At 46.1% G+C, this 22,095-nt stretch overlaps 1 protein-coding gene across 4 annotated transcripts in view; it reads right to left on the bottom strand.

Annotated features, from left to right (window-relative positions):
• Positions 1–9,436: 9,436 nt before the first annotated feature.
• Positions 9,437–22,095, bottom strand: part of LOC144149071 (Golgi-associated plant pathogenesis-related protein 1-like) — a 102,762-nt gene continuing 90,103 nt past the window's right edge. For all 4 annotated transcript variants that reach the window (XM_077680616.1, XM_077680613.1, XM_077680627.1 and 1 more), the window contains exons 4-5: positions 15,106–15,235; positions 9,437–12,865 (exon numbers count right to left, since the gene is read on the bottom strand). In XM_077680616.1, the coding sequence (XP_077536742.1) occupies positions 12,633–12,865; positions 15,106–15,235 (363 nt within the window). In that variant the 3' untranslated portion in view covers positions 9,437–12,632. The remainder of the gene's footprint in view (positions 12,866–15,105; positions 15,236–22,095) is intronic.

The raw sequence follows: 22,095 nt of genomic DNA, 5'->3' as shown, positions 1-22,095 counted from the left end.
TAAGTTGCGAAAATGAAGCGGCTGCACAATCCGCATGTGACTCGGTGGTTGTCTTTTTTGTTTTTTGTTTTTTCAATTTTTTTCTTTTGCTTGGAAGTTTGACACGTTTCTCATGAACTTGCTCATGTTTGTGCCTAGGTTTGAGGTTTGTGCTGATGTTTGTGCTCGTGTGAAAGGACTTGTCATGTTTGTGGTTCTTTATTAAAACGCCAGTGTGGCTTTTTTGTGTGTGCAGTGGCTCTGCTTGTTACATGTGTAGTAAAATGGCTCTAAGCATCCTTTCTCATAAAAAATAAAACATAAGGCTTTCCCGACTCGCATGGTGATCAAGAAGCGACCGTCTGAACGCGATAGAGGGGGTATTTTTATTTCGCTACAGCTATCTACGTCGCAGTTGTTTATTGGAAGCCTCGGCAAAAGAGGACGCGAGGACAGAGTGGTGACAATGCTGGAGGGGTGGTGGAATGGTGGGTGCAGTCAATTCACTTCGTCAGCACAGATCAGCCGCGCAACCAGAATCGCACTGCTAGCGCAGATCACGCTGCTGCATCAATCGGAATGACTGCTCGCAATTTTTACGTCACGGTGTGTGAAGCCTGTCAAGGGCGCGGGCCATGGTAAGACGAGTATGCCGGTGTTTTAATGCCCACAGGGTGCACGTCCCCGCAGAGGTGTACGGGGCACAGCTGGGTAAATCGGCTGATCAGCTGAATCATTTCAGTCAGTGCACAAGGTAAACACGAAAACTTTCAAGGTCGCGTGCCACGGGAAAATGAATGTTCCAGTGTTTTAATTGCGACTCACATCGTTCAGTAAGCACAGCCTATACTCTGAGGCAAAGGATAGCCTGGCTACGGCCCTTAGAGTTACTGCTGGAGCTTCCCCAAAGCAAGTGGTGTGCGTTAAAACCACCAGTGATGGCCCACGGGCCAGTCGCTGTGCTTCATATGTCTCTAGCTTTTTGTGATTAAAGGGAAGTCTGGAGTGTATGTACACACCCACAAGTGTGAAGGTGAGCTTGCGCTTTCCGACGGTCAGCCAGACGTACCCAATACCCCTCCCTGTACGGTTGCACAGGATGGTGTACGTAGGTGAGCTGGGGTTTCACGAAAACAGCGACTTTGCTGGGCTTTCGGCGTGTGGTTTAAAAGTTCACAGCGAAATAGCCTGAGATTATTATGGAGGCTGGCTCACAAATGACGAGGATGGGGATTGACTTCATGAACCCAAACTGGCGGAGATCACAGATGTGCTACATCAGCCCTCTGGCGTCCCACTGAAAATGGAAGCTTCCTTGACGTCTGCGCTTAAGGATGGGTGCACGCTGGCCATGGCACTTGACCCGGGGGCCTCTTTTACTTGCAGTTCACGCAACGTAGCTGGTTTGTTTATGCACCCGTGACCTATGTGCGGTGCGATTCATTAGGGGCTACGGGATCGCTCATCATTCATGAGGGACCTCATGCAGGGCGGCTTGCCTATCTGGGCATGCGGTCAGCTTGGGAGATCGCATGGGCTCAGTCAGAGGCACAGTAGGTTAGAGTGCGGACACGCGTCAACCGGCGAGGGTTGTTGAACCTTCCCACACAAAAATGGCTTATGGGCGCCTATGGAAATATTTATGGTGAGCTATCACCACTATGGTTCCCTATGGCTACCCATAAAAGGACATAAAATCGGCTAGAGCCAGCTATTAAATTTTTATGCACACGACGCTAAAGACTAAGCCATAAAATTATCTTTAGACGATTATAGAACATCCTAGAGTGTTTAAGCTATAGAGTCGCAGCCATTCAGGTTACTTTATCCACTAAAAGAAATATGTATGGCTTAATTCTATAGACCAGCCGCGACAAACCTCTTTTTGCTGGCTATAGATCGTTGTTTAGCTTTAAGTCTACAACCTTAAAACCATTCAGCTATCTTTTGCCAGCTATTGAAAATAATTGGTCCTAAAGCTAAAGAGAGGCAGCCATAAAGGCTGTTTTGGCTGGCAACAGGCCGCTGTTTAGCTCTAAGTCTACAGACTTGACACCATCGTGCAATCGTTTTTTTTTTTTACAAAACTAAGGTATTTGTCTTGAAAGTTATCTATTGTTCGAATTTATGGAGGTTACATCGTGTATGGGCTGTTTTTATTTGGGTATCGTCCTGGGAAAGGACGAGTAGAAAGAATTGTTTTCGACTTCTGCGCTATGGTGGTTTGTCGCTATCGCATCTAGACAAGAAGTAAATCGGTTCTATTTTTTGCGTAAGGTGAAAGAGCCTCTCCTGCATACTGTTATCAAATTAGGCTAGGTAAAATATAAATATTGCAACAATTTATTGTTACGTGCCGTCTATGTTATTCTGGAGAAGTTCACGAATACTTAAGGAGGTCGTAAAGGCATAGAATACTGGAGTGCACTGTGACCAAGGGTAAACTGTATGAAGACCTTGTCAAAATGTGCTTTCCAGCTCCTTTTTATAGATCTGTATTTCAAGAGGGGCCAGGATGAAATGTTTCGAAAAAGGTAAAGGCAATGGCTGTTCTGCCTGGTGTAAGGACGTTTTTGTGTAAACTGCATGCTAGCGTGCTACCTGTGAAGGCATGGATGATGGAAAACGGTCTGTCTGTGCCTCGAGGAGTTGTCTGTCTATTGTGTAAAAACCTCGAACGGATGAACATGTATCTTTGGGCTGTTGGGATGCGGTTTTCTCGTGAGCTCACGAGAAAACCGCATCCCACGAGAAACGAGAAGAACGTCTAGACGTTCTTCAAAGAACCTTGAAAAAATAAAGCCCCCTTTGGATCGTCATGGAATCCTGCTTTTTTAGCCGTGTAAAATGATGGCGCAGTGCCTTATGACCTTTTGATGATGTTGGTCCTCCACGGAATATGGAGCTATAACATGGCGGCCCTTCACTCGGACGCAGATGGAAGGCATACAAGGCACTATTTTTGTAAGAGTGCCCACCGCATTGTTGAGCCACGGAAGATACAGTAATGTAGCCCCGAGTGGATATGTGTTCGAGAAAGTGTTGTCTATTGTCTAGTCTTGTCTGTTTGTTGTTTCCCCGTGATCTTGCCGGGTGGCAGATTGTAATGTACACGATGTGATTATGGTGGCTTTGATTATATGTATACAGTAGACCCCCGTTAAGACGAACTCGAAAGGACCGTAAAAATGTGTTCGTATTAGCAGAAATTCGTCTTAAGCAGAAGTTTTTTGCATTGTGGGCGTTTAAAGAGAGCAAAAATATAGTTCGTCTTAACCGAGTTTGTCTTAACGGGAGTCCACTGTACATGCATGTGTGTTCACGATTAAACTTTCAGTTGCTAGTAGCGCTCCGTCCTGTGTTCTTTCTTTTCCACGTTTTGTTTGCGCTGTGCCCATCATGAACATATACCAACACGCCCGACTCGCCGTTCTTCTGTTGTTGTCTATGCCCCGTTTTTATACATGCCACGCTGGCTTAGGCGACGCCATCGTTTGTATCCTATAGCCCAATATTCGGGTATTGCTTGAAACTGGCAATAGAACAAAAACACGGTAGCTCAGTGGTTAAGACGTTGGGCAGCTAAGCCCAAGCGCACGGGTGCAATGCAGTCCGCGGCTGCCATTTTTGGGATGAAGGCAGAAAACGTGAACGCCCGTATATCGAAATTCCGACACCCATCAGAGAACTGACCGGTTAGACTGCTTTGCATTACTATAAAATCCCGGATATATACCGTACATAAATGTTAGTTCTACGTATTGTTTTTGTCGTCGTGGCACATATAAACGGCCGTCTTTGCGGACTAACAGCGCAAAAGAAACACAAAACAACCTTATGGATATTACTTTAGATATTTAGCTTGGTTGAAGTAAGCAGTCTTCCTTATCGCACAAATTTTCAAGTAGTGTGCTAAAGAGCAGTGTGCCATATGGCACGCTATACTACGCCCTAGCATTCTTCTTCACGGTGCTAAGAATGGTTTCACAAGTGCTAACAATCTGCGCTCGAATAAGCTAGAAGCTCGCGTTCGGAAAAAAAGACGGGGGTCACGTTCGCTCTGAGTGACTAGAGGGAACTAGAATGAATAATATGTCAGAATAAGGTTGCCACTGTGACTCAGGTTAGAAAGAAAGCCCGAAAACTCGTCCCAGGGAAAAAAGAAATCTCCAGAAATTCAGACAATTGTCTACTGAATTGATGCGTAGCATTCTTAAGCCGCTTGTCTATAGAGTGTGATTTCTTTGCTGCCAGATTTGGCTACGAGTAGCGAAAGACGTGCCCGCCGCGGTGACTGTTTAGCACGAGGACGCTGGTCCGATTCCCGGTTGCGGCGGCCCCTTTTCTGATGGAGGCGTACAGCAAAAAACGCCCATGTGTACGAGAATTCGGCGCACGTTAAAAATTCCCAGGTGGCCAAATTAATCCGGAGCCCTCCACTACGGCGCACCCCATCGCCTGCGTTGCGTCGGTGCGTTAAAGCCTAGGATCAATCAGCCAAAGACCTTGGTTTATATTATTGTTTTTTATTTTTCTTTGTATTATTTTCGCAATTTATACCATTATAGCGATTAAGCACCCTTACTTCGCCAATTACGTATTTTTCTACAGATGCAATACGTATTGCAGGGTTGGTCCGCTTTCGTTATTTTTTAATCGTATTTCGAACGTTCCCTTGCGGGATGCCTTTGTTCAGCGTGCGGTTTTTGGAGGATATGTATAAGTTGCATATTTTTGATTTCGTCGTATCATCTTTCTAAAAATATTATAGGCGTTGCACGGAAGTTGCTCGGGGGTATTCGGCAAAGAATGCTACGCAGCGGCGGTATAGGGATGTCAAGCAGGAATCCCGGCGCTGGGGGCGTCAAATAAGTCAAATAACGATGGAGCGACACAACTGACGTAGATGGGCGGCAGCAGTCGCTCTGAATCACGGAAGATAAGGTACAATAAACACCTGTAAACAAGCTAAGGACGATGAACCGATGTACTACATTCTCTAGTCCTACCTCTACCAAAACCGAGATAAAGACGCAGTCCTTTTTTTTAGTTTTTAACTTCTTGTATTTGCACGTCAGATAAGACCGTCCTCGCTATAAACGGCTGCCAGTGTGTACACTTGTTTTGCTGGGGGAACAGATTTCACTTTCGTGACAGCGCCTGTATCGTTGTGGCGCTGTGTGGGATGAATCACGAGAATATAGAGGTAGATTCTGATGAAATATCCACCTAGAGAGAAAACTAATTCGTGCATTCCAATTTATATTACTACCTTGGCCTAGACCGAGATAGAGATGTCTACTTTTTGTTTAGTTTTAGTGCAAAAGTACTCTTAGCCTACGTACCTTTACGGGTTTCGCGGGAAATTCGTGAAGCCTGTGCCGGGAAGCTTCATTGATGAATCTTCTTTCGTGACGCCTCCCGTATTTTCCAGTTTCTGTAGCGCCCTTGAGCAGAGGTGGACACGCAACACTGGGATGTATGTATGTATGTATGTATGTCTGTGTATATTATATATATATATATATATATATATATATATAGGAAAGCAAGTTCTCTTTGCCGAAACGTAGGCCACAATCGTGCTTTTACCTTGTTCGAAATTTTTCTTCTCTTATATATATATATATATATATATATATATATATATATATATATATATATATATATAGCAGAACAGAAAGATACGGGACGAGGGACTCAGTAAGGACACATATCAAGGTTGCAGTCGTCATTGCCAGTGCTATTCGGCTGTTTCCGAGATATTTAATAGTGCCGAATGACGTGTGTTTGTCATGTTTCTTTAATACAGTGCGAAAATAGGCGAAAATATAAGTCGAGAAAAAATCCGCCGTTTTTCCGGGAGCGGGAGTCGAACCCACATCTCCGCATAACGCGTGCGGTGCGTTAACCAATTACGCTACCCCGCAGCGGCTCCCCTCTCGACTTTTACCGGGGGGTTTTATATTTACAAGTGCTCTGAGGCCGGTCAACTAGCGCCACCCCTCGACTACCGCGGGAGACGTAGAACGTCTTTTTTCCCAGCGGCCGCCACGTAAGACGTGGTCGGAGGTCGGGGTTAGCAATTGGCATATCCGAACTGCTGGAGCCAGAGTCCTCGTAATGCATGTAGTAGAACAGAAAGATACGGGACGAGGGACTCAGTAAGGACACATATCAAGGTTGCAGTCGTCATTGCCAGTGCTATTCGGCTGTTTCCGAGATATTTCTCGACTTATATTTTCGCCTATTTTCGCACTGTATTAAAGAAACATGACAAACACACGTCATTCGGCACTATTAAATATCTCGGAAACAGCCGAATAGCACTGGCAATGACGACTGCAACCTTGATATATATATATATATATATATATATATATATATATATATATATATATATATATATATATATATATATATATATATATATAGAGAGAGAGAGAGAGAGAGAGAGAGAGAACTTTATTGAGTGGCCCAATAGTTTCCCACAAGGTCGGCGGCCAAGTCCATAGGGGACCCGACGGCGGCGCCTGTCGCCGTGCCGTTCATGAAGGTGATTGGTGTGGCGGGTGCCGCTAGAGCACCAGAGGACCGGCCCGGATCGCCAGAGCCACGAGAGCCATCCGGATGTCCTTGCTGGGGCTGAGCAGTGCCGCCTCCCAGTCTGATTCTTCATGAATAAAATTGTTGGTCTGCATGGTGGGGCACTGCTATTATGTGTGTTGCATGTTGGCCAGACTCCACAGGATGGACAAAGCGGGCTGTATATTTGAGGGTGTGTTCTGCTGTACAGTGCTGGGGAAAAGAGGGTGTTTGTCTGGATTTGCCGTAATAAGGTAGCTTTGTACAGAGGGAGTAGGATGTGCGGGTGGGGTAAATCCGTCTTGTGTCCTTGTAGTGAGTTAAAACATCTTGAAAACTAAGTAAGGGTGGTTAGTGAGTGGTAGGATGATCTGACGCCTGATTGGTTGGTAAGTTCTCAGGCCAGCTCATGAGCTGCCTCGTTGCCCTCAAGGCCCGTGTGGGCGGAGGTCCAATGGAAGCGTTTGGGAGGTAAGTGCGGAGTCTCGCGATGTTGCGTAGCATGCGAGCATTTGGGGGGCTGCACTTTCTTTTGGTGATGTTATGCGACGATGGCGTGCGACGGCGCGGCGTTACGACTAGCGTTGCGCTTTGAGGTCTAACTTCAACTTGTACCCGCAGCTCGACGTGCAATGAGTATACGCTACTTGGCGCGTCGTTAGGCTCAACTTAGGCTCAACCTAGCGTTAGGTCAAAACACAAGACGTTAGGCCTAAAGTCACTTTTTGAGGTTGAACGTCTTCAACATTATACCCTTGGAAAGAAGACTCATTGTACGTCAAGCTGTGGGTATTGCTCGACATCGTAAGACCTTACAAAGAGGCCTGTCAGCCGCATACTCGACAACTGCTGCTGCCAAAGGATACGCGCCCACAGAAATCACATATATCCGCAATGACATATCGACAGCGCTTGAGCGCAAGCACCGCGAGGGTCCACGTACGCGTGTTCGACCACGAGGGTCAATTAACCACCCGTCACAAAGGAGACCACAGAGTAGCACATATCCGCGGGGTATAGGACGCTCTGTAAGCAGGAATGTATGCTTGCTGGGACCGAGGAAGCGGGTTCGATAGCGGTCGCGGGGGCTGTTTTTCTGGCCGAGGCGAAAAACAAAAACACCCGTGAGTCGAGATTTCGGTGCACGTTAAAGATCTCCGGGCGGTCAAAATTAATCTTGGTCGTGCACCTTCGGCACGCAAAACCTCAACATTCAATTCCGTGGCTGACAAAACCAAACTGTCTGCCAATTTCTTTTTTTTTCTTTCAGCTGTGTATTTATTGCAGACGACACGTTTCAGCACTACATCAGCGAAATACTGAAACAAGAACAAAAAAAAAAAGCTCTACAGGTGGGAGGAATGCCAGTCGGCAAAAACACAACAGCTTAAAAAATCAAGAGATCGCCCCACCTGCTGGATCTCTCCAGCTCACAAGTTAACGGCTTTTAATGCTACCGTGCATAGCGAGTTAAGTGTGGAATGAGCGCCAGTCGTCGGTTACCGAACGAAGAAATCCGCGAGGTGGGCTTCCGTGTTCGAAAACAAGGGTTTCGCTTCCATAGCAACTTATCGGGGCGTGCCGGGACAATTCAGCGTGGCTGAAAAGCAGAGTGCAATATTAACCGAGGTCCTCCTCTCCGCCTTCAGACTCCCTGCTTCTCTGGCCTCGCTTTTCCTGTCGCAGCTCGGGGACGTCCGGTCTAGCTTCGCTGATTTTTAAGATCGAGCAGTACAAACATAACCACGTGAGCTCTGTATACGTACACACAGCTTGCAATGGGTTCAGTGAAGCCGCATGTTGGAGCACTGCGTGCACAGTGGAGGGTTGTGAAGTCATCTGCCGTTCTTACCTCGAACAGCTCTGAGAAAGCTGAGAGCAGTGCACCAGAAGGGGCGGTGGAGACGTCATGTGCAAGCAATGCATTGCGTGTACCGAGAATTTCTCGACATACTGCCGGGAAACTATCTACAGGAACTGCGGGCATACCATACATGCTACCAGTGCCTCAAGTTTTTAAAAGGCGTCTTATATCATTTGACAGGACCAGACTTGTACGTAGCCTGTTACAGATGATCGATTACTTCGAGTGCTTCCTTTATGGAGTAAAGAACCTTATAATTTAAATGCCTTTCCCCTGTAATCGATTGCGAAATTACCCATTACAATATTCCTCTAGAATTTTTGTTTTTGCGAGCGGCGTTAGATATGCTGGAGTACTTCGTCAAAATTACCTTTGACGAAAATATGAGGAGTACGTGCAGGCGCCGACTGGTCTGACTCGATTTACCGAAGGCCTAGCTATTTATATAACGATATATGTGTATATACGTGCTACCGTAATAAGAAAAGATTCGTTGATTTGTAGGATTTAACGCGCCGACGCAACGCAGGCGATGAGGCGCGCCGTAGTGGAGGGCTCCGGATCAATTTTGACCACCTGTGGATCTCTAACGTGCGCCGAAATCTCGTACACACGGGCGTTTATGCTTTTCGCCTCCATCAGAAAAGCGGCCGCCGCGGCCAAGAATCGAAACCGCGTCCTCGTGCTCAGCAGTACAACACTTTAGCCACTGAGCCACCGCGGTGGGTCGTAATAAGAAAAGTATGAACAGTAACGTGGATAGTAATCGATTGCTCTAGAGTAATTCTTCGATTAATTTTGGCGGCTGTAATTGAAATTGTAATTGATTAATTGTTACAATGCATTAGCAGTAATTGTAATCGGTTCTTTTTTTCAGTAACACGTACAAGTCTGTACGGGACCATTTGCTAGTACGGCGTTGTCGCCTAATTCTGCTACAAATTAATACCAACCGCCTTGCATCGGCCAAAAATGGTGGGGCGTGTGGTTAAATAACGAAATCCCAGCTTGATGCAACAAAACAAGTTTATTTAAAAAAAACAAAATAAAAAGAATACAGGTTTCTTTGGTTTGTGACAATACATCAAAACAAGCCATGAAGTTGTGCACAGGTTATATCACGTGGGCATAAACAAGGAATGCTGTGCGCCATAGTGAGGAATAGACATAGACTTTCCATGCTATATGGCTGGCCTTAAAAGTAGTCCCGTGCATGGCGAGTTTCTCCCGTTCATTTTCTTCACAGCGTACGCTCGTTTGTTCAGTGGTGCTTGCGTCATGTTTCCCATTCTCTAAAACGAAACAAAACTGTTGGCTGAGACCTGTCTACGTATCTAAATCGGAACTCGTCCATGTGTAGAGGGACCTTAAAAGCGTCCAAGGATCATAAAAAAGGCAGACATGAAAGTAAATTTGACCTCGACCATCAAGTTAAATATTACGGACCTACACCAAACTCGGAGGGTCGTGAATTTTTTCAAAAACGAAAATCCCTTCCGACAATTCCGCGTGTTCCACAATGTCCGGTGGAATTTTGCGTCAGCCTCCGTCGCTCAAGTTCTGCGATTTCCTTTGCTGCTTGTACTGCATAAGTGACATGGGCTGCAAGGTTTGTCGCGTTAGTATAGTCGTTCTCGTCAGGCGTTAGTTACATGACGCTTATATATACACGCGAATTTTTTTTTTATCTCTGCAATTTGGAACGGAGTTTGGGCGAGTTTCTGCGTGCTCAAGCGTAATATGTACAGGTGTCGTCTTAAGTAATTGGAACAAGGATTTGTCAATATCACGAAATATTTGTCTTACTGGCTTTATGACAGCTGTTACCGGTTTCCAGGAAGCTATTTCTATTAGGGAGGACTCCATTAAACGCACACCAATGCAGCCAGGAAGTTTTCGGAAGAAGAAATTTCGGCAAATTTACAAGACCGTGTTCCAGTCAGTAGCGGTCCCAGAAATTGGTTTTAGGGGGGGGGCGATTTTTTTTTTTTTTTTTGGGGGGGGGGGGGTTCCTTTTTGCGCAAATTCTGCGGAGCAAGTGATAAACATGCAGACATGTGCGCGTATGTGGTGTAACCCGCTTGCGCACAAATCACTTGGCGACACAGTGCTTTCTAGCGCCCCCTAGGCGGTGCAACGGCTGGCTCGAGCCCGCATTTCTGATAATCGCAACATGTTTACGGCCGCGCACAAGCGGGATTTAACCTCGCGCAAGTGGAATGCTTTAAAAAAAACAAAAAAAAAATAGGAAGCTGATGACCTGTTTGGGGGGGGGGGGGGGATCGCCCCCTTCGCCCCCCCCTTGGGACCGCCACTGGTTCCAGTTACTTTTGACGGCACCTGTACAAGAGTGCTAGAACATACGATAACGCGTATATAGTTGACGCACTGGAAAGGCCTTTCCATTTAGATGTGTTGACAATTTTTTTTTTACCCTCATGATCTGCGTGGCTGAAAGTGCTTCTTTTGCGCGTGGCAAAAGAAAATGCAGCTTCTAGAGTGGTGACATCTGAGACTAAACACAAGTTTAGAAAAAACACTGTAAAAGCTGACCTCACATTGGTTCCACGGGAACGGCGTCCCATAAACCCTCGGGGGGCTATGCCCGACTTTATGAATTCGTGAATTCGCCATCATAACCAGAGGATGGTCTTTTTTCAAGTTTGGCTCTCAATTGTATCACTTCCTCTGAGCATACTCAACGTGTTATGTGTAACAGTTAAAAGCAAATGATGCAATATATAATGGTAATAAAAATTGCCGGTCAAGGTGACAAATTTCCGAAAAATGCCAAAAGTTGAGGCTATCAACGTCGATATTTCTTCACTTTTCTAACGATGACACGCTGCAGTATCTATCAAACCTGTCAGTCGAGCTTATTCATTGCGAACTTGGGACAAGTCACCAATCCGCTCTGGTGGATAAGGTAAATGCAAATTCCGAATATATTAAGTCGCTTGCTTGCATAACGCTATTGATAGATATAGAGCTTCACAATGCACACACACAACGGTAGAGTCAATCTATGTTGAACTATTACCGTAACTAAGGGTCAGAAACTGAAATCACTGGCGTATGGAATGTTTAGCCCGGATCTCGACGACATGCAGTTATCGATTTCCAAAGGAACGTAGCGCAAATAATAAAACAAAAAAAAAAACAAAAAAAAAACACCGCAGTTCAAAAATGCACGCATAAAGATGAATTTTCTGGCATTTGTTTACCATCATTGCTATGTTTCCACACCACACTTTTGATTTATTCAGACGTTATAGGTGTGTTTGTGTGACTGATAAAATTATATATTTAATAAAAATAGTCTGGTGAAAACATGTAGAATATACGCTATAACCACCAGCACACAGAAACAGGCCTTTGTACGCCTAACTCAGTGACAAACCAGTTCTTGGGGTGATCAAAGATATCCACATTTTTGCAGAAAGTTGACTGCACCCGTTTCAGGACGAACTGGTTTGACTGAGCTTTGTTCCAGTTCTGTCTATCAAATCGGAACTTCTGCGTCATGAAGGCGAGTGAAACGGTAACATGATTGGCACCCACGTATTAAAAAGGGAAGGTGACAATGTTTGATCGAAACACGTTGAAACTGCCTACAAAAGCGTAGCAAGTATCACGTCCGAAGCCGACAAGCTTGGGCAACACACGTCAGAGTGGCAGACATAGACCCGCTAATCGCCAGCACATTACCGTATACAAATACTGCGTTCGCACATAGAGTTCAAGACATTGACACGTTGTAAATACTGACGACTGCTCTTATATTCTTCGCAGTAGTCGGGACCTGAACACATTTTTTTTGTTCCCAACGTTACTTCCTCTTGTGGAAGCGCGAAGTTGCGCCGCAGCTGCTACTTCCGTGAACCAACTGTTGCGACTTGTAGAGACACTCAAATACTTTTGCAACGATAAAAAAATTATCAGAGCTTCAGGCGCCTGGACCCTGTGCAACACTGAATTTGTTTTGATCAACTTATCACCACTGCTGGTTTAACCACCGCACGAAATATTTAGCACTTTGTTACTACGCGAACGAAGATGCGAAAGAAATGCATAGGTCTTCCGAAGAAGGATGGCACTGGCAGCGGGAGGGTTTCGCAATCTTATATCAAGCCTGCAGCCTGGGCGAGTCGTGTCGCTGCGGTCCCGTCGGTCACGGCGGCTCCGTCTTGAGGGGACAGCGCGCCTACTTCTTAGGGGGCGGAACGTTCTGGGCGAAGCTGCCGATCATGTTCCCTGCGGGGTTGTAGTTGGCCACGACCAGCAGCTTGCCGGTGGCCGTGCGCGCTCGCGCCGTTCCCAGCTCGGTGCTGCCCTTCCAGATGACCTGCGTGAAGTGGCCGGAGCCCAGGCTGCGCGGCTCGCCGCCGAACTGGTGCTGCTTGATCTCGCTGTACCACGAGTCCACCGCTTCACGCCCTGCGGACAAGAGGAGCGCACGGTGGGGCGCCTTATTGTCACCCGTGCCCCCGACACGCGTCCAATGCCACGCGTTGCACATTTGATTAGGCTGAGCTGAGCGTTGTACAAGCTGGGCCTGCTTGTAGAGCGCTGCAGAAGCGTTCGGGGCAGTCAGTGTATTGCCATCCTCATCAACGGGAACCCACAGACAAAATACGGACGGTTAAAACACTCCGTTGCCATTCGTTCTCGCCCACTGCACGCTGGCGGTGCCTGCTAGCCAGTCACAAATACCGCCATAAAAGTTGGCTCGCCAAGGGTAGTAATTAGTTTACCTGCCGACGCACCAAAAACAAGTGAAATCTGAGACCCTGGCGTTGTATACAGATCGTGCGTAGTGGCCACTCAAGTTTATTTAGGTGGCCGCGAAACCACGGAGAGTATGTTGTCCTGCAGTGCGCATAAATAGGCTGCTGCTGCTGCTGATGATGATGATGATAATAATAATGGTGACAACGTCAAGGTGATGATGGTGAAGTTGATTTATAAAGGGTCACATCCACATCGTCCTGAAACGATTTCCGGTTCGTTCGCAAGCAGTGATAAGAGGGCCTGCTACAACAATTTCGGTTGCACTGATTGTGCATCTCGGAGTCAGTAGGGCAGTGCATTCCCCTCGAGACATGGTGAGGGGCGCAAAAATTGTACTGACTTTGCATCCAAGAATCAGTTTCGAATTAAGGCGACCCAACTATCTACACGAATCACAAGAGAGCTGTTTTTAAGGTTACCACTGTAATAAAATAAATCGAAACAACGCGACTGATGATGTAAAGCATAATTTATTCATTAGAAGGTTTTTTTCTTCCAAACAGCACTACAAATACAAATAGCAGCCTGTTCAGTAGCCTCCACGATTATCCTTTTTCCTAATGCATTAATCACGGCAAACTAACCGCACAGTTACCTCAAAGTTTCATCATATGCTCCTGGAAAATATGTCGTTTCGTGAAATACGTTCGTTCATGTAATATACGCGCACTTAATGAATGGTTTAAAATGTGACTAGTTGCAAAACTTAGAGTTTGTTTCCCCTCGATGCGATTTACGTTGCTGACACTCTACTTCGGTTTTTCTTTAACGTGAGGATACAAAACATCGTTATTTAATCGTTGCTTTTGAGCATGCCTAATTATGCAACGGTCTTCGCTACGGCATCAACAGCTTTCACTATATGTCCCTTTTTTAGCGCTCCAACTCGTTTTTATTACATTCGGAGGTTCCCTTGGCAGCCTTTTTTAATCTTCGGGGCCTATTTTTGTAAGGACCAGCTGACCAGCTCACGCCCTCAAGACCAGCAACGACTGGTGGACAGGGCCCGCCGGGCAGCCAAGGACCAAGGCTTCCTGGACTAAGGAGGCCTCCCATAACGGAACTAATACAGTTGAATAAATGTTTATTCCTCCTCCTACCCCGAAATGCAACCTTTCTGAGAAATTTTGAGCACGAGCGAACAACGAGCATTTGTGACAGTGGGAGGACACCCTGCCGTTCTACCGTCGCGACAGCATTAGTGCCCGCACATGTTGTGGAGGATGATGATATCATGTTACGGAGACGCTGTTGGAGCAAGACTCCACGCTACAAAAACCTGGCGAGGGGAGAGGAAGGACACGCCTCTTTTTTCCTCCTCCGAGGCTCTTGTCAGGTGTCCCACATTTGGAACCACAACACGAGCTTTGAAAGGCAAGTAATCTGCGGAGGGGGGGGGGGGGGGGGAGAGTCAATTTAAGTTGCAGATGTGAGATGGACGTGACTTCTATCGCATTAAAAAATGTGTAATCAGCGGCAGAAACATAACGCGGAACTTGTTATAAATAAAGCAGGAGACGGGCGCAGGCAGAGGGCGATGGGGTGAAGAGGAAGACGAAGCTGCGCCCACTGCCTCGCTTACAGTGTGTTCCATCGTCTTACGAGAACGGGTTTCTGGGTCGTCCTTCCCTCTTGGATCCTCCACAGGAATTATGCTTGTGGGAATGCTTGTGATTTGGCCGTACAAGCCAGGTTTTTCAAACGCTTTCTGCGTACAGCCAGCTGGTGTTCTTGGCCAAGCGGAAGAGCTAACCGGCGTCGGACCTATAGCCATCGCTGTAATTTTATCTGCGATCCGTCAGCCACTCCTGATGGATGGGTCGATTAAGCAAGGGCTATTTGGACGGAAAAGCATCAGGAAGAGAGGCAAGCGGGAAGTTACCTACCCGTCACTTCCTTGGTCGGGTCCGATGACCAGGCCATGTAGATGTTCTCGCCGTACTTGTTGTTTGGGCGATGAGAGAACGCGTCCCTTTTGGCCAGCGTATCGGCCCACTCCTGTGCGTACCGACAGAGCTGCGAGGAGAGGTGAGCGACATTACTATTAACGCGTGATGCGTCATATAACCGCGCTGGAGGAACTTCCAGTGTAGAGGATTTTCCAGTGAATACTAAAGCAAGCAAAGAAATCAGGGGAGGAAAGCGCTGAGAAATCGTTTATTTATAACTTCGTCAACCAAGGCTTTTCCCTGAAGTCTCAGCGGTCGCTTGTCGGTTTATTCGGTTTATTACTCTCAGTGAGACAGCGTTCCGAAGTCTTAAAAACCAGTTACTTTTCTCATTGAATTTAAACTACATTTTGCGCAGTTTCTGTTAATTCAGCTCAGCATAGAGTGTGAGCTTTTTTCATGGGAAACCAGTGGCGTGACCAGAAATATTTTTTTGCGGGTGTTACACGCCACCGGCCAAAAAAAAAAAAAAGGAAATCCTGAAATGAAAGATAGCCTGCGCGCAAACATCACTTCATTTTCATTTTAATTTTCGTATCTAATTCTCTTATTTTGTTTTTACATAATAATATACAGATGCGGAGTGTGAACTGCGTGGACGAAAAAAAGGCTGTGTCTAGAGTGCCGTCCGACGGTTTTATAAGCACTCCGCTATATCGACGTCCACCGGCGTTTTATGACAAAATTGCCGCGTTTGGCAGTACATCGCTCTAGATAACATAAAGCTAGGCAACCTAACCTAAACATAACACAAGCTAACCTAACGCACACAAAGAAATCATTTACAACACCAAAAATAACCTAAGGCACAAAAATTACACTTCAAATAAATAATGAAAAAAAAAAACAAAAAACCGAGCCGGCGTCGAACCACCGAATCGGGAATCAATAAGCTAAGACGGATCCTCTACACTACAACGACAGACTCTTTGGGTGGTGCTAGCCTAGTATTAAATATTCGAATGTCGTCGGACGGCACTCTAGCCATGCCGGCAACGATCAACTAGAGTGCCGTCGGACGGCACTGTAGACACTGCGACGAAAAAAAGGCCGAAACGCGGAGGGGACAGAGGGGGGAATCCTCCGCTCAGAAAATTTCGGGTGTAGTTCTCACACCAAACCCCCTCCCGCCCGCCCGCCCTCCCTCCCTCAGGCTACGACACTCTGGGAAACCCTCTTTTTCTTATATGATTTCCCATTTCCACAGGCTTTTTTTCTCTCTCACTAGTTATTTTGGTTTACGGAGTAAAACGCTTTGAGAGAGCTGGAAGAGGCAAATGTTCTTTTAATGTCTGGGCCACTGTGGGACCACATAAAAAAAATATGCGAGGTGCAATACACGCTATTATGACGCCTTCTTCATCTCTTTTTTTTTTTGTGGTTTAGTAAGCCGCAGCAAAAGCTCACGTGTTCACTTTAGCACAAGTAAGCATCAGCGCATTAAATATTGCTACGTGGCGGCAGGGCAAGCGAGACGATGTATTTACATGTCTACCGCGACAGCCCTAGCGCGAACGGTACCTCTTTATTCTTTTTTCGTAGCGGTGTTAATGGCGCATTCCATTTCCATCCCTGGTCATTCCCTTCACTGTCCTGTCCATGTTCACGTGCGCATGCACGCAGCTCGCAGAAGCAATTCTGACGTCTGGTCAGCTTTACTCCTCTACCCCGCAATTAGGTCTCGGTGCTCGAGTTCTTGCCATTCTAGCCTGTGAGGAAGAAGAGGACGCGCTGGCCAACCGCCAGAATCGCGCTTAGAAACCTGGAAGCTTGTTGCGAAAGGGACAGCCGTCAAAACGAAATGGCTGCGCCGCAACCAGATGGAACCAGGGCCGCAACCAGGGCCGCGAGGCACAGTTCCTGGATCTCATCAACGGGGTGGTGCAGTCGCCCTATCCTCCTTCCTGCATTTTGGCCGCAGCGCACGACCAACCAGCCGCAACACTGGCGTGCTGTGGTGATGAAGTCCATGTGTAAACATCGCCTCGTTCGGCATTTCAGGCGCCCCATGGACGGGGCAAAGCTGAACATTCCCAACTACCACAAGTCCATCCGCCGCCCCATGGATCTGCAAGCCATCCGCAAGCGGCGATAAAACTGCAACTCCTCAGCTCAAGAGTGCATCGAGGATTTCAGCGCCATGTTCAATAACATTGGCACATACAACAACCCAGGCGAGGACAATGTCAGCATGGCCCGGGCCCTGGTAACGCTCTTCCGTGCCGAGGTGAGCACGATGCCGTAACAGGAGATGTACGTGCTGGTGCCGCCTCCGCGCACCCGAAAGGACAAGCGCAAAACGGGCCGCCGCCATGGCCACCGTGGACTAGCCGCCGCCACCGCATTGGCCAGCGTTTCTGGTGGTGCCGACGTTGACGACCCACGTCCTTGGCAGAACTCACTGCGCTCGGCAGAGAGCTCGCTGCCCCCAGGCGGGAGGATGCACACGAATGGAAACGTCACCACCACCCCTAATTGCGTCCTAAACGCCAGTTAAAAGCGCGTATACTCAGCAGGGGACGCTGGCATTCACGGCGGCGTCACCGTCACTGGGGAGGCGGGCGATCCAGTTCTTTCCTCAGTACGTTTGCACCAACTGCTCAACTTCCCATTTATCGTTCGTAACAAACAACACAGAATAAATTAGGCCTTCTAGACGTTGTCTCTGGTGTGAAAAAATTGTCTCTGGTGTGAAAAAATTGTCTCTGGTGTGAAAAAATTCAAGTTTTGCTGGGTGGCCAACATTCACGAAAGATAGGTCCGAGGACACCGAAACCCTTATGGGTTGTAAATGCGAACGATTTAATGCAAATTGAACGCCCGAGACACTTTCTTCCTCGCCGCTTTGTCTAAGGGCTTAGCAATCTTGCCGCGTGGAACGCTTTCTCAGCGCAGTGGACCTGAATAGCTGTTGTTGTTGCTGTTGTTGTTGTTGCTGCTGATGATGATGTTGATGTTGTTGTTATTGTTGATGATGAGGATGATAATTAGCGCTTCACAATGGCTTCGATCTGTCTCTTACATGTTGCGCCGCTGCTGATTCCTGCCGCCGTGTAATGGGAGTTGGCGACTATGGTGGATTTCGCCGCCTGTCTGTTCGCTCGTTTGTCTGCATTCATCCACTCCCTTACTTCATCTGCGCTGTACTGGCGTTGACGATCACCTCCCGCTACTGTAGAATTTAGCTCACGCCGTGGAACGCCTTCTGCTATGAAACTTTATCGCCGCGTCTTATCTCGCTACCCGGTTTTCTGTACACGGACATTTCCTGGCCCGGGTCCCCCCTCTGGGAATGCATGCAGGGCATGCACAGAGGGGCCAGAGGTAAAGATTTTCGCTGTAAAGAACCCCGCCATGTTCACATTGGTTTGGGTGCACGTTAAGAAACTGCACGATGCGTGAAACAATCCGGGGGCCTCCACTTTGACATTCCCGGGATAGCCGAGGCGTATATAGCTACGGGTCGTACAAACCTCTGCCCAGCCAAACCTTAAAAAAGGGTGACGCCTACGCTCAATGGTCATGCAAACAGGCATAGGAAAGCTCCCATGGTCTGTATACCTGAACAGCAGTATTCCGCTTTAGGTGGTCTTGAGTTGAAACTAGAGCATTAGCTTTCGAGAGGTTCCATCCGCGCCCTTGAGAATGCCACGTCAGGCTGTGTGGTGCCTATGAACACTGAACAGCGCCGAAATGGTGTTCCGGATAGGTCTATGGCGGAGGGGGAAGCCTATATCTGCACTGAAAGTTCACAACGTTCATTTACCTAGCACAAAATGAGCTTCATTAAAGGGGGAAAAATGGTGTCCTTGAAGGCATTCCAAGAACAAAATTATTTTTTACTTTAGCGAAAGAGGCATGGAACATAGATGTCATATGTGGGAAAAAAATCATAAAAAAAACTGCGCTTAGAAAGACGCCCCTGCACAAGCAACGACGAAAGAGAACAATAGAAGTATGAGCCAAGTTTGGGTCCGAACGACAGGCGAAAGTCATTATAACCGTAACAAAGAAAGCTTGCAAACAACCCGTTCGTCATACGGACCTAAAAACAAAAAAAACAAGAACAAAACAGAAACAAATTTGTTTGCTCAAGGCCTCTTATCCAGGGTCTATTTTTGGCTTACGCTGCCAAGGTAAAGCCATACCTCTTCTTCAGAACTACGCGGCGTTGCAAAGGTTCCCTGACACAGTAGCACATCGCCCGCTTTGCGGCAAATGTCTTGCCTCCGTGAAAATTAAAAATATGATATATATATATATATATATATATATATATATATATATATATATATATATATATATATATATATATATATAAGATAAACGGTTAGGCTAGTGAAGTTTAAATAGGAAAAAGGGGCGCAATAAAAAACATAATCTTGATAAGACTCTTGATAAAGGACGGTCCCCGTCCGAAACGTCGATGTAAAGTTATGTTTTCGAAGTAAACTTGTTATGTTTTTTATTGCGCCCCTTTTTACTATATTATATATATATATATATATATATATATATATATATATATATATATATATATATATATATATATATATATATATATATATATATATATATATATATATATATATATATAGAGAGAGAGAGAGAGAGAGAGAGAGAGAGAGAGAGAGAGACAGACAGAGAGAGACAGAGACAGAGCACATAAGCATAGACGCTCCGGTTGTCTCTCCGCAACTAAAACAATTACAACAAAGTTGTCCGCAACCCATCTCAATACATTCGTCTATTCTTTGTCGGTAATATTGTAAACGCGCGTTCTTTTACCAAAATAATAGGGGGCAAACTAGCAAACACGACTTCGAATAAATCCATCAAAGCCACCATTATTACTGTGGCCATCACCAAAATGTTTAGTGGAAGGGATGCAACACACTATATGTAGTATTTTGGCGGAACGGCTCTGTGTGTTGGTCAACATTAGTGAATGTTGAATGTCAGTTCTGCACAGTCAGATATGTTTCCCATATCTTGAATTTGGCAATAGCTGTTAGCATGCATGACGCCATCGATAAGCTTGTTAATGAATAACTATCGAGCATAAATATTCTTTTAAGCATGCTTAATTTACATTGTCCGCAAAAAATTACAACACAATGTCCATCCACTTAATTGTTCAGGATTGCGTTAACGCATGAGATAACAAGAATAAAATTGAGGTTTTGCATGCCGAAGCTGCACTTGGGCTATACGGCGCATTTACGGATTCTGAAATCAATCAGCAGAGCGTCCGAAAATACGGACACGGCCCATTCCACCTCGCTTGCCAATGCTCTCGGCTTGCATGGGAGACACATATGTGAAGTATAATTTTATCCTTCTTAGACAGTTCTGCACGTTGCGCTTTGAATGAAAATTTAACCGGCCGTGATTAGATTCTCTTATTATTATAGGTCAATTCGTGATTAGATTCTTTTATTTGGCTTATTTTATTTCTTCCTTTCCTTCCCTTCTTCAGGCGAGGCTCCTTCGCAGCAATCGAGCTCTGGACGCGTACGTTCACACTCTTCGTAAAATGAGCTCAAGCAAAACGGTTTCTTTTCACAGTCGCTTCTAGGCTATGCTGATGCGGCGCACTGCCCCGTGCTATATACCTCGGAGGTGGCGGGTGTATCTCTTCGAGAAAGACGAAAAAATATCGTCCGTATGTCTGCGAGATTCTGGCGCTCGTTTGATAGATCCAGTAGGTCAAAATTCAATCGCATTCCGCAGATACGGCATGCCTTGTAGGCAAGGCATGTCGCTTCCATCCATTGAATTATAATTTGCTGAACGTTAAAACCCTCCTTCGCGTGACACGAAATCACGGGCATTGAAATGTTTGGCTTTGATTCACACACACAAAAAATAGCTTTCAGGCGTGCTTCTACAGCTTTCCATTAAAACATCAACACATTGTCTCACTAGTAGTTCCCTCTCTACCGTTCCAATTAGTGGCATCTTCAGCAGCTGTAAACTAGATTTTCACGGATAATTTGTGTTAGAACGCCTTTAGCCCTACATTACTTTTGTGGCCCTACGACGCCAACAGCCGGGTTAGTATATACACGGTCTTCAGACGACTATATTTTGTTGCTATTGACAAGCTTGTTAAAGTCAACTTTGTTTTCTCTCTTTGAAATGCATTACTTCGCTACTTCCCTTTTTGTGACCATTCTACAGTTAATTCATGTTGCGATAGCTATTTAATTTTGATTACTGATTTTTCAAAATTATCTTTATAATCACAATTATTTCTCTGCCCATTACATTTATTTCCAGCCTTTTCCTTTTTTTATTTTTCGACTACAGTTAAACCTGGATTTAACGATGTTTTTCAATTCCCCATTACCAGCCCCATTGAAGCCCATGCGTTTGTGACCTCCATGTAACGAAGACGTTGCGACGGTTAACCTTGATGTAACGGATTTGACGCGCTTATAAGCCATTGTTTTTTTTTTTTTTGCACTTTCTTTGAAAAATCGGCAGGAGAAATGCACCAATTTAGCTAATTTCGCCCACACCGCAAATTACCGTGAGTTTCCACGTGTGTATGCGGTGTCAGTTAGGTGCTAGGCCTGCCTGCCGGCGTACACTCGCGCGTATAGTGTACTAATTCTAGTACACTATACTATATCGCGCGTCTCCACTGCTACCTGGGGTTTCGTTTCGTCGCCGTGGCCGGCGGCGGGAAAGAAGAACGTCGCCACCCGGTACAGTATCCTATCTAACCCCCTCTCACCGATGTTGACTACGGAAAAGAGCACCATGTTCATTAAATTCACAAATAGGCACCCTTTCAGCATTAGTTCGGACTTTGGAACGTGCTAAGGCACCGAAAAGTGTCAGAAGGCAAACGGGAATGTTAAGTTACGTTTGAGAACACGGGGGTAAGTGACCTTGCTTCTTCGGAGTGCCGTGTAGTGA

Source organism: Haemaphysalis longicornis, unplaced genomic scaffold (assembly GCF_048455015.1).
Source record: "Haemaphysalis longicornis isolate Haplotype H1 unplaced genomic scaffold, Haemaphysalis longicornis Haplotype H1 scaffold_1, whole genome shotgun sequence".
Classification (NCBI taxonomy): Eukaryota; Metazoa; Arthropoda; class Arachnida; order Ixodida; family Ixodidae; genus Haemaphysalis; species Haemaphysalis longicornis.
Note: the sequence above shows the minus strand (reverse complement) of the source record. Positions and strands in the feature narration are given on the sequence as shown.